At 38.7% G+C, this 17,459-nt stretch overlaps 3 protein-coding genes across 3 annotated transcripts in view; all 3 read right to left on the minus strand.

Annotated features, from left to right (window-relative positions):
- Positions 1–8,106, minus strand: part of ippk (inositol 1,3,4,5,6-pentakisphosphate 2-kinase) — a 45,856-nt gene extending 37,750 nt beyond the window's left edge. The window contains exon 1 of the mRNA XM_079808076.1: positions 7,891–8,106. Within this exon, the coding sequence (XP_079664202.1) occupies positions 7,891–7,971 (81 nt within the window). The 5' untranslated portion in view covers positions 7,972–8,106. The remainder of the gene's footprint in view (positions 1–7,890) is intronic.
- Positions 1–17,459, minus strand: part of LOC307120889 (uncharacterized protein) — a 678,898-nt gene that overhangs the window by 473,739 nt on the left and 187,700 nt on the right. The gene's annotated exons all lie outside the window — the stretch shown is intronic.
- Positions 13,534–17,459, minus strand: part of LOC307121011 (protein BTG1) — a 4,752-nt gene continuing 826 nt past the window's right edge. The window contains exon 3 of the mRNA XM_079808380.1: positions 13,534–14,020. Within this exon, the coding sequence (XP_079664506.1) occupies positions 13,710–14,020 (311 nt within the window). The 3' untranslated portion in view covers positions 13,534–13,709. The remainder of the gene's footprint in view (positions 14,021–17,459) is intronic.

Below are 17,459 nucleotides of genomic sequence, written 5' to 3' on the forward strand. Positions count from 1 at the left end.
TTGCCTACAATAGATTATTTATTGATTATATTGAATGAAATTTCGCATGTCCAGCTTATTTGTAGTCAATCTTTCCCAAACAGAGTTGGAAGAGAGTTAAAACTTCCCAGTACTAAGGCAGGTCCAGCTCAGTTTGTTCTTTCTGAAGCCGTGTTTTTTTTTGCCAGCTATGGGAGAAAGCGGTCAGCGTTCGACACAAACCCATGGCCCGGGCGGTGCGTTCTTCTTCTGCTTTCATGACTTCTATCTCCCTACCCGCTATTGTCGGCTGCGCAACCATGTGAGAGAATTGTGTTAAGCACGTGCAATTAAAAACTGAGGTCCTGCTTATGCGCCTGTATTTTATGCTTTAGTAAAATTAAATTCAAATTATAGGCTACAAGACATTACACAGGTACAAATGGAATGTTATAATGGAACATTGCGCTCCCCAACTCGCGAAAGGTCGGATTTGCTCCATCCTTTGATTAAGTTTTGTTTAGAAAACCTTGAATCCATATAAGACACACGTCATTAGACACAATCCATGTCATTAGAATCAATGAATCCATGGAATTAGACACAACGTGCACACATGGGCAGGCCAAGGTTTTTTTTTTTTTTTTTTTTGCGGTGATGGCGGTGACGATCTCAGACCCGCGGTAGGCGTCACGTGACCGCGGTATTGCGGTAATGCGGTAACCGTCCCAGCCCTAATGCTTCGTGTTCATATATTTCATTATAAAATGGCTTAAGTACACTACCCTTCCTGAAATACAATTAATATTGTCATCATTCATTGATTTTATGTTAAAATAATATACAAATTTACTACCCTCTCTGAAATACAATAATCAGTAAAAAAGAATCGTCAGATTAATCTGGAAAAATAATAGTTCGATTAGTCGACTAATCGGGGAATGAACGTTAGATTAGGCGACTAATCGGGAAATAAACGTTAGCTTTGGCGACCAACCGGGAAATAAACGTTAGCTTAGGCGACCAACCGGGAAATAAACGGTAGATTAGGCGACCAACCGGGAAATAAACGGTAGATTAGGCGACCAACCGGGAAATAAACGGTAGATTAGGCGACCAACCGGGAAATAAACGGTAGATTAGGCGACCAACCGGGAAATAAACGGTAGATTAGGCGACCAACCGGGAAATAAACGGTAGATTAGGCGACCAACCGGGAAAATAACTGATAGTTTAGTCAACTAATCTGGAAAATAACTGATAGTTTAGCCAACTAATCGGGGAAATAACTGATAGTTAAGTCAACTAATCGGAAAAATAACTGATAGTTTAGTCAACTAATCGGGAAAATAACTGATAGTTTAGGCAACTAATCAGGGAAAATAACTGATAGTTTAGTCAACTAATCGGGGAAAATAACTGATAGTTTAGTCAACTAATCGGGGGAAATAACTGATAGTTTAGTCAACTAATCGGGGGAAATAACTGATAGTTTAGTCAACTAATCGGGGAAAATAACTGATAGTTTAGTCAACTAATCGGGGAAAATAACTGATAGTCTAGTCAACTAATCGGGGAAAATAACTGATAGTCTAGTCAACTAATCGGGGAAAATAACTGATAGTTTAGTCAACTAATCGGGAAAATAACTGATAGTTTAGTCAACTAATCGGGACAATAACTGATAGTTTAGTCAACTAATCGGGACAATAACTGATAGTTTAGTCAACTAATCGGGACAATAACTGATAGCTTAGTCAACTAATCGGGAAAATAACTGATAGTTTAGTCAACTAATCGGGACAATAACTGATAGCTTAGTCAACTAATCGGGAAAATAACTGATAGCTTAGGCAACTAAGCGGGGAAAATAACTGATAGTTTAGTCAACTAATCGGGGAAAATAACTGATAGTTTAGTCAACTAATCGGGGAAAATAACTGATAGTTCAGTCAACTAATCGGGGAAAATAACTGATAGTTTAGTCAACTAATCGGGGAAAATAACTGATAGTTTAGCCAACTAATCAGGAAAATAAATGATAGTTTAGTCAACTAATCGGGAAAATAACTGATAGTTCAGTCAACTAATCGGGAAAATAACTGATAGTTTAATCAACTAATCGGGGAAAATAACTGATAGTTTAGTCAACTAATCGGGGAAAATAACTGACAGTTCAGTCAACTAATCGGGGAAAATAACTGATAGTTTAGTCAACTAATCAGGGAAAATAACTGATAGTTTAGCCAACTAATCGGGGAAAATAACTGATAGTTTAGTCAACTAATCGGGAAAATAACTGATAGTTTAGCCAACTAATCGGGGAAAATAACTGATAGTTTAGTCAACTAATCAGGGAAAATAACTGATAGTTTAGCCAACTAATCGGGGAAAATAACTGATAGTTTAGTCAACTAATCAGGGAAAATAACTGATAGTTTAGCCAACTAATCGGGGAAAATAACTGACAGTTCAGTCAACTAATCAGGGAAAATAACTGATAGTTTAGTCAACTAATCAGGGAAAATAACTGATAGTTTAGCCAACTAATCGGGGAAAATAACTGATAGTTTAGTCAACTAATCGGGAAAATAACTGATAGTTTAGTCAACTAATCGGGGAAAATAACTGACAGTTCAGTCAACTAATCGGGGAAAATAACTGATAGTTTAGTCAACTAATCGGGGAAAATAACTGATAGTTTAGTCAACTAATCGGGGAAAATAACTGACAGTTCAGTCAACTAATCAGGGAAATAAATGATAGTTTAGTCAACTAATCGGGGAAAATAACTGATAGTTTAGTCAACTAATCAGGGAAAATAACTGATAGTTTAGTCAACTAATCAGGAAAATAACTGACAGTTCAGTCAACTAATCGGGGAAAATAACTGATAGTTTAGTCAACTAATCGGGGAAAATAACTGATAGTTTAGTCAACTAATCAGGGAAAATAACTGATAGTTTAGTCAACTAATCAGGAAAATAACTGACAGTTCAGTCAACTAATCGGGGAAAATAACTGATAGTTTAGTCAACTAATCGGGGAAAATAACTGATAGTTTAGTCAACTAATCAGGGAAAATAACTGATAGTTTAGCCAACTAATCAGGAAAATAAATGATAGTTTAGTCAACTAATCGGGGAAAATAACTGATAGTTTAGTCAACTAATCGGGGAAAATAACTGATAGTTTAGTCAACTAATCGGGGGAAATAACTGATAGTTTAGTCAACTAATCAGGAAAATAACAGATAGTTTAGTCAACTAATCGGGGAAAATAACTGATAGTTTAGCCAACTAATCAGGAAAATAAATGATAGTTTAGTCAACTAATCGGGGAAAATAACTGATAGTTTAGTCAACTAATCGGGGAAAAGAACTGATAGTTTAGTCAACTAATCAGGGAAAATAACTGATAGTTTAGCCAACTAATCGGGGAAAATAACTGATAGTTTAGTCAACTAATCGGGGAAAATAACTGATAGTTTAGCCAACTAATCAGGAAAATAACTGATAGTTTAGTCAACTAATCGGGGAAAATAACAGATAGTTTAGTCAACTAATCGGGGAAAATAACTGATAGTTTAGCCAACTAATCAGGAAAATAAATGATAGTTTAGTCAACTAATCGGGGAAAATAACTGATAGTTTAGTCAACTAATCGGGGAAAAGAACTGATAGTTTAGTCAACTAATCAGGGAAAATAACTGATAGTTTAGCCAACTAATCGGGGAAAATAACTGATAGTTTAGTCAACTAATCGGGGAAAATAACTGATAGTTTAGCCAACTAATCAGGAAAATAACTGATAGTTTAGTCAACTAATCGGGGAAAATAACTGATAGTTTAGTCAACTAATCGGGGAAAAGAACTGATAGTTTAGTCAACTAATCGGGGAAAATAACTGATAGTTTAGCCAACTAATCGGGGAAAATAACTGATAGTTTAGTCAACTAATCGGGGAAAATAACTGATAGTTTAGCCAACTAATCAGGAAAATAAATGATAGTTTAGTCAACTAATCGGGGAAAATAACTGATAGTTTAGTCAACTAATCGGGGAAAAGAACTGATAGTTTAGTCAACTAATCAGGGAAAATAACTGATAGTTTAGCCAACTAATCGGGGAAAATAACTGATAGTTTAGTCAACTAATCGGGGAAAATAACTGATAGTTTAGTCAACTAATCGGGGAAAATAAATGATAGTTTAGTCAACTAATCGGGGAAAATAACTGATAGTTTAGTCAACTAATCAGGAAAATAAATGATAGTTTAGTCAACTAATCGGGGAAAATAACTGATAGTTTAGTCAACTAATCGGGGAAAAGAACTGATAGTTTAGTCAACTAATCAGGAAAAAGAACTGATAGTTTAGTCAACTAATCAGGAAAATAACTGATAGTTTAGTCAACTAATCAGGAAAATAACTGATAGTTTAGTCAACTAATCGGGGAAAATAACTGATAGTTTAGTCAACTAATCGGGGAAAAGAACTGATAGTTTAGTCAACTAATCAGGAAAATAACTGATAGTTTAGTCAACTAATCAGGAAAATAACTGATAGTTTAGTCAACTAATCGGGGAAAATAACTGATAGTTTAGCCAACTAATCAGGAAAATAAATGATAGTTTAGTCAACTAATCGGGGAAAATAACTGATAGTTTAGTCAACTAATCGGGGAAAAGAACTGATAGTTTAGTCAACTAATCAGGGAAAATAACTGATAGTTTAGCCAACTAATCGGGGAAAAGAACTGATAGTTTAGTCAACTAATCGGGGGAAATAACTGATAGTTTAGTCAACTAATCGGGGAAAATAACTGATAGTTTAGTCAACTAATCGGGGAAAAGAACTGATAGTTTAGTCAACTAATCAGGAAAATAAATGATAGTTTAGTCAACTAATCGGGAAAATAACTGATAGTTTAGTCAACTAATCAGGAAAATAAATGATAGTTTAGTCAACTAATCGGGGAAAATAAATGATAGTTTAGTCAACTAATCGGGGAAAATAACTGACAGTTCAGTCAACTAATCGGGGAAAATAAATGATAGTTTAGTCAACTAATCGGGGAAAATAACTGACAGTTCAGTCAACTAATCGGGGAAAATAAATGATAGTTTAGTCAACTAATCGGGGAAAATAACTGACAGTTCAGTCAACTAATCGGGGAAAATAAATGATAGTTTAGTCAACTAATCGGGGAAAATAACTGATAGTTTAGTCAACTAATCGGGGAAAATAAATGATAGTTTAGTCAACTAATCGGGGAAAATAAATGATAGTTTAGTCAACTAATCGGGGAAAATAACTGATAGTTTAGTCAACTAATCGGGGAAAAGAACTGATAGTTTAGCCAACTAATCGGGGAAAATAACTGATAGTTTAGTCAACTAATCGGGGAAAAGAACTGATAGTTTAGTCAACTAATCAGGAAAATAAATGATAGTTTAGTCAACTAATCGGGAAAATAACTGATAGTTTAGTCAACTAATCGGGGAAAATAACTGATAGTTTAGCCAACTAATCAGGAAAATAAATGATAGTTTAGCCAACTAATCAGGAAAATAAATGATAGTTTAGTCAACTAATCGGGGAAAATAACTGATAGTTTAGTCAACTAATCGGGGAAAATAACTGATAGTTTAGTCAACTAATCGGGGAAAATAACTGATAGTTTAGTCAACTAATCGGGGAAAATAACTGATAGTTTAGCCAACTAATCAGGGAAAATAACTGATAGTTTAGCCAACTAATCAGGAAAATAAATGATAGTTTAGTCAACTAATCGGGGAAAATAACTGATAGTCAAGTCGACTAATTGGTAAAATAACTGATAGTCTAGTCGACTAATCGGGGAAAATAACTGATAGCTTAGTCAACTAATCGGGAAAATAACTGATAGTCTAGTCGACTAATCGGGGAAAATAACTGATAGTTTAGTCGACTAATCGGGGAAAATAACTGATAGTTTAGTCAACTAATCAGGGAAAATAACTGATAGTTTAGCCAACTAATCAGGAAAATAAATGATAGTTTAGTCAACTAATCGGGGAAAATAACTGATAGTTTAGTCAACTAATTGGGAAAATAACTGATAGTCTAGTCGACTAATCGGGGAAAATAACTGATAGTTTAGTCGACTAATCGGGGAAAATAACTGATAGTTTAGTCAACTAATCAGGGAAAATAACTGATAGTTTAGTCAACTAATCGGGGAAATAAATGATAGTTTAGTCAACTAATCGGGGAAAATAACTGATAGTCAAGTCGACTAATTGGTAAAATAACTGATAGTCTAGTCGACTAATCGGGGAAAATAACTGATAGCTTAGGCAACTAATCGGGAAAATAACTGATAGTCTAGTCGACTAATCGGGGGAAATAACTGATAGCTTAGTCAACTAATCGGGAAAATAACTGATAGCTTAGTCAACTAATCGGGAAAATAACTGATAGTCTAGTCGACTAATCAGGAAAATAACTGATAGTTTAGTCAACTAATCGGGGGAAAATAACTGATAGTTTAGTCAACTAATCGGGGAAAATAATCGTTAGTTTAGTTGGCTAATAGGACAAATCAATGTCAGATTAGGCAACTAATGGGGGGGGGGGGGGGGGTTTGTAGATTAGTCGACTAATCGGGAAAACAATTGATAGATTAATTGACCAAAAAATAGTCATTAGGATCATGTGTGCAAGATTTATTCAAATGGATCTGAAGGGAGGAATAATCCAGCCGGTCCCAGAGTAATTTAGTGTAAATAAGTGACTTATGTCGATGTGCCACTGAGACGCCTTAAAATACGTTTCTACAATCTCACTCGATCTTATGCTGTGGCTCAGCCCTTATTCCAAGAATTCAAAACAGGCCAGGCGAGGTGACAGAAGTCCTCACTGAAGAGTGTGTGTGTGTGTGTGTGTGTGTGTGTGTGTGTGTGTGTGTGTGTAGATAGAGCCGGACAAGCCCTTGTAGGAGCACTTGGAGAACGGCATCCCAGGACATGTGGGTCAGTGTTGTGTGATTGGACACACACTCTTGTGTTGAAGTGTTGTGTGTGTCCTGTGATTGGACACACACTCTTGTGTTGAAGTGTTGTGTGTGTCCTGTGATTGGACACACACTCTTGTGTTGAAGTGTTGTGTGTGTCCTGTGATTGGACACACACTCTTGTGTTGAAGTGTTGTGTGTGTCCTGTGATTGGACACACACTCTTGTGTTGAAGTGTTGTGTGTGTCCTGTGATTGGACACACACTCTTGTGTTGAAGTGTTGTGTGTGTCCTGTGATTGGACACACACGGCCCTGATCCAGTGATCCGGAGGTTTTTATATCGCTGGGAAATCAGACAAAGGTTAAGCCGTTGGTTTTATTAACAATGCCCACATAGAGAGGATAATAATAACCCAGATGATGTCTGAAAACATGTGGTGAGATCTTTTAATCTTCTAAATGTACTTTGACCAATGGCTAAATACAGAAAAGTGATCAACACCCATCTAATCAATCTCCACACCCTGGATTCAGGAACTCTTTCTACTGCTAAATCTGAACTTTAATCCTGGATGGGGGATATTCATCTTTCCTGACCACTCATTCAGTGTGTGTATCCCACATTAACATGTGTTTTTGGGAAGTTTATATGTGATAAAGTGGGTGTGGCGAGGATTAAACACATGTTCTCCATGAACTTTATCAATGAGTCCTGCTTTAGCCAGCTAGGCGGCTACTAGCCTTAAAGCCCTGACAACACCCTTCTGGGACAAAGAAAGAGTGCATTTCCGTCTGATTGTGGTGTAAAGCTTCCAAACTTAAAGTCTGGGTCCTTTCCTAAGAGTTTGGATTAATTTTCTCCTGGCTGAAGGAGATTTGATTGAGTTTAAATGAATCTTAGCTAAGCTAAAAGCTAGTAACTCTTGAAGACTGACCTGCAGATGAGACACGACCAGGCTTTTGTTGCCCTCCCCGTGATATTTCCAGTCGTTTTCGTCCATTTTATCCAGTTCCATCACCCAGAGGAAGCGTGAACTGGTTCGGTTCGGCGCGGGTTTGAGATGATCGGGGTCAGGCGCAAAACTTCTGGAGGATCTGACACACCGACGGGTGTAGCGCTACTACCGCTTCCGCGAGGACACGCCCCCACCGCGCGCTCATTGGGCAGACGCACAGCGTGAGGGGTTCTCATTGGCCGAGAGTGTTTGGCGTTGTTAAATGCATCCGCTGATTGGACGCTATCAATGTCAATCAAATGTTCGCCCGCGTCTGAATGCAGTTTATAGACTATCGCTATAAATGATGTCATGAACGCATGACTTTTGTCTTTCTTTCTTCTGTTTGTTGTCAAATTATTTGCTCAGAGGAAAAAATGACAAAAGCGGTTTATAAATAACGCAAGTGTAATAAAGTGTGTGTGTGATTATATAAACACAATACATATTGTGTAAATATAATTAGCATGTTTCAAGTAGTTGAATATTATTATATCTAATTGATTAAAATAACAAAGGTTTGTTTTATTGGGTTTATTCATACCATTTAAATATTCAAATCACCACTAAATACTGGTAAATATTTAAAATACACACACCTTGAAGAAATATCCGTTATGATAAGCCATACCACAGGATATTAATATTGATGCCGTTTTATATTCTGTAAATCTATTAATGCAGATTATTGTCATTCATTGAATATCTCACTTTCAACTTTGCTTTGTAAAGGATTAATAACCCAAAACATACAATTTTAAATTTTTCACAAATGAAGGAGTGAGATATACAACATTCTCAATGTGGCAAACACTCTCACACACACACACTCTCTCTCACACACACACACACACACACACACACACACACTCTCTCACACTCTCACACACACACACTCTCACACACACACACACACACACACACACACACACACACACACACACACACACACACACACACACACACACACACACACTCTCTCTCACACACACACACACACACACACACACACACACACACACACACACACACACACTCTCTCACACACACACACACACACACACACACACACACACACACACACACACACACTCACACTCACACACACACACACACACACACACACACACACACACACAATATCTGTTGATGCTTCCAAATGAAACATGTTGCAGTGTTTATTTGTATCTGTGTACTCCAGTTATTGTAATGTTTATTGTTTAATCTGTTTGGTTCTTTATTGAGTTACAGAAATGAGATCAATGATCCGACACACATTCGACAACAACATCACATCTCAAACTGAAGAGGTCAGAGGTCAGAGGTCAACCACTGAGCTCTAGCGCCCTCTACTGATAGTGCAGATGTATATTATTCTACAGGTCACCACATGTGAAGGTTTTGGCTCTCTGGACTTACTGGAATTATTATTTTTTACTGACGTTAAAGAAATATTAAATATATATTATTATATTAAATATAGATATTAAATAAATAACAAAATAAGCATATTTCACATAAAAATATGGTACTTTTAGAGGTAAATAAATTCATTAATACCCCGAAAATCACACAAAAGGCATAAATTGATAGACTTAATTTGATCAAAGATGGTGATATAACATTTATTTAAACGTATGCCCAAATGTGCGTAATGAGAGGGGCTGAGATGTAATTCAACATTTATAAGTAATGAATATCCGTTGTTTAATTTGATATGTCCTATAAGTTTAGAAAGAGTAAATCATATCACGATGATAAGAAGAGGAGAGAGGACAGGGTATATACAGAACTTCTTAAGTTGAATTTAATACCTTTTACTACCTTTTTTAATACCTTCAAAATATTTTTTAATACCAGCGCGAGTTCAAGCAGCAACTATAGCAGCGTAAATGAAAACTCTTTCCAAATGGAATAACATATTGCATCCCAATGTAACGCGGTCATTATAACTTAACATCAACTGCCCACAGAGATGAGAACAGAAATAAAGACAGAAGAGGAAGGAGACATCATCTTCATAGATCGTGAAGTGTACAGAGGGAAACGAGAGCAATTTTCACGGCGCAATATAGATTTTTTTTCTTTTTCGTTTTAAATCATGAAGGCGAGTCAGTGGATATCACAAAAACTCAATGTGTGTGAGAGTCGGTGGAGTCTCAAACCTGGTCAATTATTCACTACAGAAAGTGAAAGTAAAATCTGACAAGCTTTCGGCACATATTCTCACTGAGACTAGAGATATCTCTTTATTTATATAAATCTGCTTTAACATATGCTGATAACGTATAGCCTATAACTGTCTGAATTTATATTCTTAATATTTCTCTTGTGGCTCATATTGTGAAACAAATTAGAAGTATAGGCCCATTTCGTGTTAAACAAGTTGTTTTTGAAATAAAGCTGCTCTTACTTTCTGATAATACTGATATTATTGTAGAGTTCTGACATATTATAGACTAATAATCATTTTAATTATAGGCCTATAATTCCTTGTTTAATTGGGCAAAATGTATTTAAATAATGAGGAGTAAGTTAATCTTCTTTTATTATGCAGCGTCGGTTATGCATTGATGCATTATGAAATTATCACAGGGGCAAATTTAATGTATTAATTTAATAATAAAAGTAGGCCTACCCTAATAATAATAATAATCATTTATATACATAAATTGTAAATGCTAAATCCTCTTGATATCGATAGCTGATGCATTTGATAGGCTCTCTCTCTAATATAGGTTTTTCCACATATTTCACTCATACAGTGATCAGATGAGTCGCGCTCGACGATCCGAGCCATAGTGAGAGCACATAAACCGTGAGCTTAGCTTTACATCGCATGCGATCTACTCGTACAGTGTGAGTAGATAACCTTGCTGAAATCACACAGTGTATGCCCAGCTTTAAGCAACTTGCATATATCGAAACAGCTCTTCAATGCCATCGCTCAAATATAAAGAGTGGTGTTTAGTTGCAAGGTCTAAACATCTCAGCTCGCAATGTAGCGGTGGTGATAGGGCATAGCGTCTGCTGTCTGACGCCTGTCACGCACCTGTTGATGAAGCTGCTAGGGCTAACGTTAGGGTTAGGCTAGGTTAGGGTTAGGGTTAGGCTAGGGTTAGGTTAGGGTTAGGTTAGGTTAGGGTCAGGTTAGGGTTAGGGTTAGGTTAGGGTCAGGTTAGGGTTAGGTTAGGGTTAGGCTAGGTTAGGGTTAGGTTAGGGTTAGGCTAGGTTAGGGTTAGGGTTAGGGTTAGGTTAGGGTTAGGCTAGGTTAGGGTTAGGCTAGGTTAGGGTTAGGGTTAGGTTAGGCTACTGCTGACTGCAGTGGTTTGAATCAGGAGAGCAGTCGGGTTGAGGGCAAAGCAGTGGAGGTTGAGGTCGTTGATGCATCTGTAGCGCAGAACATTGATATGGGAAGTTGCTCGCTACGTCCGCGCATCCTAGCTTGGTGGCTATTTGATTACATATGCGATTTGACCCCATTCACCCCCACCCAGGTTATATTAATTGTCTTCTTGCAGACGTGGCAATAAGCCTCGCGGCTGTTGCAAACTACAGGCCTAAGCCAGTCTTTAAATCGTGAGTCCTCGTTTAGAAAGAGAAACCCAGAACCGCGTTCGCTCGCCGTCCCACATATCAGCCAGGGTGAGCCATAGGTGTCTCTCCTGGACCACACTAGTGGACATCACCTGACCCAGGGAGCGTGCGGTCACCTTCGTCGGCCGGAGAGCGAGGTCAGTGGCGCAACTCATTGCTGAGTCCTGGATCAGACCCTCGTGCATGTCGCACAGCAACTGGGCTTGGTAAGCCTGGAGGGTTGCCATGGCATGCAGCGAAGCGGCGGCCTGCCCCGCAGCTCTATAGGACTTCGCCACCAGAGACGACGAAAACCTACAGGCCTTGGAGGGGTGCTTTGGGTCGCCACGCCAGGTCGAAGCGCTCTGAGGACACAGTTGCATCGCAATAGAGCGTTCGACTGGAGGAACCCCAGTGTACCCTTTAGCCACGGCTCCATCAAGGGCAGAGAAGGCGGAAGAGCTCGCCAAACGGTCGCGGGAAGACAACGGGTTCTTCCAGGACCGCGCGATCTCTTCATGCACCTCGGGGAAGAAAGGTATTGGAGGAACGGTCGGACGGGTGTCCGGACGCGCCGCCCCCAAAAACCAATCATCCAGCCGCGAGCGCTCAGGTCAAGGCGGAGGGTTCCACTCCAACCCAAGCGTCGCGGCGGCCCGAGACAGCATGGCTGTCAACTCTGGGTCCGACTTGGGCAATGCTGGCGCACCCGAAGGCGGCAGCACAGCCGAATCATCATCCTCAGATGACTCCAGCCCACCTTGCGATGCGGCGATAGACATTTCTTCGTCTTCCGCGGCGCCAAACGCCACAGTCGGGACGGCAGGAGCTGGCCCCGATGTAGACGCCTGAACGCGGGGCGGGTCAGGTGCATGAGAGGGGGGTGTGGGCCGAGGAACTAGCGTCGGAGCTTTGTTCCACACCGTCACCCTCAGGTCACCCTGGTCACCAGCCAAAGTGCCGCCTCCAGAGGAGACCGCAGATTGGGGGGTGGCGGAGGGGACTCTCGCTCCGGCATCAGCACGGAGGTCACGGAGTCTCGACCGTAGCACCGAGATGATCATGTTCCCGCAGTGAGAACACGAATCATCCACGAGCGCCGCCTGAGCGTGCTGAAAGCCCAAACACGTCACGCAGCTCGTGCCCATCAGAAGGCCAGAGAAATCTACCGCACCCAGAAGTGCACGGGCGAGATATCCTGAAAAGGACGTGCCACGTGCAAGCTCTTTTAGGAGAGGAAGCCTCGCAGTCGATGCCGAAGCGCCCAGGGAAACACACACCAGCTGTCAGACGGACCACTGCGCAGATCAGCAGGAAGAAGGCGATCACTGGAACGCGCCGTCACACCAACACCGACTGGAAGCTGCTCGTCTCGAAGAAGCTGACAGAGTCTCAGAAGGCTGTAGGAGTGAAGAGGTAGGTACTCTAGGCTCCGAAAGCAGAAACATAATGCGATATTGCCTCGTTCTTCCTTATATACTCACGCGGTGAGGCGGAGTCACGTATGCAAATTCCGCATGCCCCATGGCATTGGCACGCCATTGGGTGTTTTCTCTAAGCTCGAAGATGATAGGCTTCTAAGCTAAACCCCCCCATTCGTTAGTCACTAACGTTACGTCGTAGTGACTGAATGAAAGGGAACTTGCATTTCCCCATGCTTTACTTACTGAAGAGAAGCGAGCTCGCGTACATGTTTGTCAGCAAGCCAGCCGCGGACCCAGTTTGATTCAGCGCGCGCGAATGAACACCAACTCACATGATATCGTGCAGGTCCTACTCTCAACATATAAATAAATCCACGAGAATTTTAGAAAAAAAAGGCCTGTACTTAACACAAATTGAAAATGTATCTAAAAAAAAATTGGGTTTGAAAATGTAATACCTCGTCAGATGACGTTTACTGCTTTTTAATGCCCTTAATTTTGGCTAATTTAATTTACTACCTTTTACAACCCCGCGGACACCCGGAGGAGGAAAGGAATAACCACAACACAATATAATTTTTTTTAGAAATTCATAGAAAATCTTTTTAATAGAAATTTAAAAAAACCCAAAACATATTCAACAATGACTGTACAGGAGCTTAAAACATACATTTAATCAAAATACATCTGTTGAGGTCGATAGGATGAAGATTTCCCCGTTGATTTAAACACAGAGAGCGGTTTAAAAAGAGCGGCTCTTCAGCTGGAGCAGGTCATCATGGGCTTGTTCAGTCTCAGTCCGTCTGTGCAGCTTTCGGCCGGTTCTGAGGGCGGACTGGACTCGTACAGCACACAGATGGACCCGTCCTCTCCGATGCGGTACGACACCTCATACGGGTCGACCCACAGGGTCAGCTCACTGGGCAGCAGAGAGAAGAGCCGCTCCTTGGCCAGGCCGATGGTGCAGCCCGCTTTGCCTATCAGAGGGTCCATCTTATGGTTGATCCGGATGCACCTGTAGCCAGAACCTCGGCACGGGGCGCTCGGGAACCAGTGGTGCTCATAATGATCTGAACCAGACAAAAACACAATCAGGGAACCAGTGGTGCTCATAGTGATCTGAACCAGACAAAAACACACAATCAGGGAACCAGTGGTGCTCATAGTGATCTGAACCAGACAAAAACACACAATCAGACACAATGGGGGACTGCAAGAGGCTGCTTTGGTATAAAGTCAGAATTGTGTGTATAAAGTCAGAATTGTGTGTATAAAGTCAGAATTGTGTGATAGTCAGAGTTGAATTGTGTGTATAAAGTCAGAATTGTGTGATAGTCAGAGTTGAATTGTGTGTATAAAGTCAGAATTGCGTGATAGTCAGAGTTGAATTGTGTGTATAAAGTCAGAATTGCGTGATAGTCAGAGTTGAATTGTGTGTATAAAGTCAGAATTGTGTGTATAAAGTCAGAATTGTGTGATAGTCAGAGTTGAATTGTGTGTATAAAGTCAGAATTGCGTGATAGTCAGAGTTGAATTGTGAGTATAAAGTCAGAATTGCGTGATAGTCAGAGTTGAATTGTGTGTATAAAGTCAGAATTGCGTGATAGTCAGAGTTGAATTGTGTGTATAAAGTCAGAATTGTGTGTATAAAGTCAGAATTGTGTGATAGTCAGAGTTGAATTGTGTGTATAAAGTCAGAATTGTGTGATAGTCAGAGTTGAATTGTGTGTATAAAGTCAGAATTGTGTGATAGTCAGAGTTGAATTGTGTGTATAAAGTCAGAATTGCGTGATAGTCAGAGTTGAATTGTGTGTATAAAGTCAGAATTGTGTGTATAAAGTCAGAATTGTGTGATAGTCAGAGTTGAATTGTGTGTATAAAGTCAGAATTGCGTGATAGTCAGAGTTGAATTGTGAGTATAAAGTCAGAATTGCGTGATAGTCAGAGTTGAATTGTGTGTATAAAGTCAGAATTGCGTGATAGTCAGAGTTGAATTGTGTGTATAAAGTCAGAATTGTGTGTATAAAGTCAGAATTGTGTGATAGTCAGAGTTGAATTGTGTGTATAAAGTCAGAATTGTGTGATAGTCAGAGTTGAATTGTGTGTATAAAGTCAGAATTGTGTGATATAAAGTCAGAACTGTGTGTATAAAGTCAGAATTGTGTGATATAAAGTCAGAATTGTGTGATAGTCAGAGTTGAATTGTGTGTATAAAGTCAGAATTGTGTGATATAAAGTCAGAACTGTGTGTATAAAGTCAGAATTGTGTGATATAAAGTCAGAATTGTGTGATAGTCAGAGTTGAATTGTGTGTATAAAGTCAGAATTGTGTGTATAAAGTCAGAATTGTGTGATATAAAGTCAGAACTGTGTGTATAAAGTCAGAATTGTGTGATATAAAGTCAGAATTGTGTGATAGTCAGAGTTGAATTGTGTGTATAAAGTCAGAATTGTGTGTATAAAGTCAGAATTGTGTGATATAAAGTCAGAATTGTGTGATAGTCAGAGTTGAATTGTGTGTATAAAGTCAGAATTGTGTGATATAAAGTCAGAACTGTGTGTATAAAGTCAGAATTGTGTGTATAAAGTCAGAATTGTGTGTATAAAGTCAGAATTGTGTGTATAAAGTCAGAATTGTGTGATAGTCAGAGTTGAATTGTGTGTATAAAGTCAGAATTGTGTGATAGTCAGAGTTGAATTGTGTGTATAAAGTCAGAATTGTGTGATAGTCAGAGTTGAATTGTGTGTATAAAGTCAGAATTGTGTGATAGTCAGAGTTGAATTGTGTGTATAAAGTCAGAATTGTGTGATAGTCAGAGTTGAATTGTGTGTATAAAGTCAGAATTGTGTGATAGTCAGAGTTGAATTGTGTGTATAAAGTCAGAATTGTGTGATAGTCAGAGTTGAATTGTGTGTATAAAGTCAGAATTGTGTGTATAAAGTCAGAATTGTGTGATAGTCAGATTTGAATTGTGTGTATAAAGTCAGAATTGTGTGATAGTCAGAGTTGAATTGTGTGTATAAAGTCAGAATTGTGTGATAGTCAGAGTTGAATTGTGTGTATAAAGTCAGAATTGTGTATAAAGTCAGAATTGTGTGATATAAAGTCAGAATTGTGTGATAGTCAGAGTTGAATTGTGTGTATAAAGTCAGAATTGTGTGTATAAAGTCAGAATTGTGTGATAGTCAGAGTTGAATTGTGTGTATAAAGTCAGAATTGTGTGATATAAAGTCAGAACTGTGTGTATAAAGTCAGAATTGTGTGATAGTCAGAGTTGAATTGTGTGTATAAAGTCAGAATTGTGTGTATAAAGTCAGAATTGTGTGATATAAAGTCAGAATTGTGTGATAGTCAGAGTTGAATTGTGTGTATAAAGTCAGAATTGTGTGTATAAAGTCAGAATTGTGTGATATAAAGTCAGAATTGTGTGATAGTCAGAGTTGAATTGTGTGTATAAAGTCAGAATTGTGTGATATAAAGTCAGAACTGTGTGTATAAAGTCAGAATTGTGTGTATAAAGTCAGAATTGTGTGTATAAAGTCAGAATTGTGTGATAGTCAGAGTTGAATTGTGTGTATAAAGTCAGAATTGTGTGATATAAAGTCAGAATTGTGTGTATAAAGTCAGAATTGTGTGATAGTCAGAGTTTAATTGTGTGATATAAAGTCAGAATTGTGTGTATAAAGTCAGAATTGTGTGATAGTCAGAGTTGAATTGTGTGTATAAAGTCAGAATTGTGTGTATAAAGTCAGAACTGTGTGTATAAAGTCAGAATTGTGTGATATAAAGTCAGAATTGTGTGATAGTCAGAGTTGAATTGTGTGTATAAAGTCAGAATTGTGTGTATAAAGTCAGAATTGTGTGATAGTCAGAGTTGAATTGTGTGTATAAAGTCAGAATTGTGTGATAGTCAGAGTTGAATTGTGTGTATAAAGTCAGAATTGTGTGATATAAAGTCAGAACTGTGTGTATAAAGTCAGAATTGTGTGATAGTCAGAGTTGAATTGTGTGTATAAAGTCAGAATTGTGTGTATAAAGTCAGAATTGTGTGATATAAAGTCAGAATTGTGTGATAGTCAGAGTTGAATTGTGTGTATAAAGTCAGAATTGTGTGATATAAAGTCAGAACTGTGTGTATAAAGTCAGAATTGTGTGTATAAAGTCAGAATTGTGTGATAGTCAGAGTTGAATTGTGTGTATAAAGTCAGAATTGTGTGATATAAAGTCAGAATTGTGTGTATAAAGTCAGAATTGTGTGATAGTCAGAGTTTAATTGTGTGATATAAAGTCAGAATTGTGTGTATAAAGTCAGAATTGTGTGATATAAAGTCAGAATTGTGTGTATAAAGTCAGAATTGTGTGATATAAAGTCAGAATTGTGTGATATAAAGTCAGAATTGTGTGATATAAAGTCAGAATTGTGTGTATAAAGTCAGAATTGTGTGATAGTCAGAGTTTAATTGTGTGATATAAAGTCAGAATTGTGTGTATAAAGTCAGAACTGTGTG

The sequence above is a fragment of the Gobio gobio genome (assembly GCF_949357685.1).
Source record: "Gobio gobio genome assembly, chromosome: 24".
NCBI classification, from domain to species: domain Eukaryota; kingdom Metazoa; phylum Chordata; class Actinopteri; order Cypriniformes; family Gobionidae; genus Gobio; species Gobio gobio.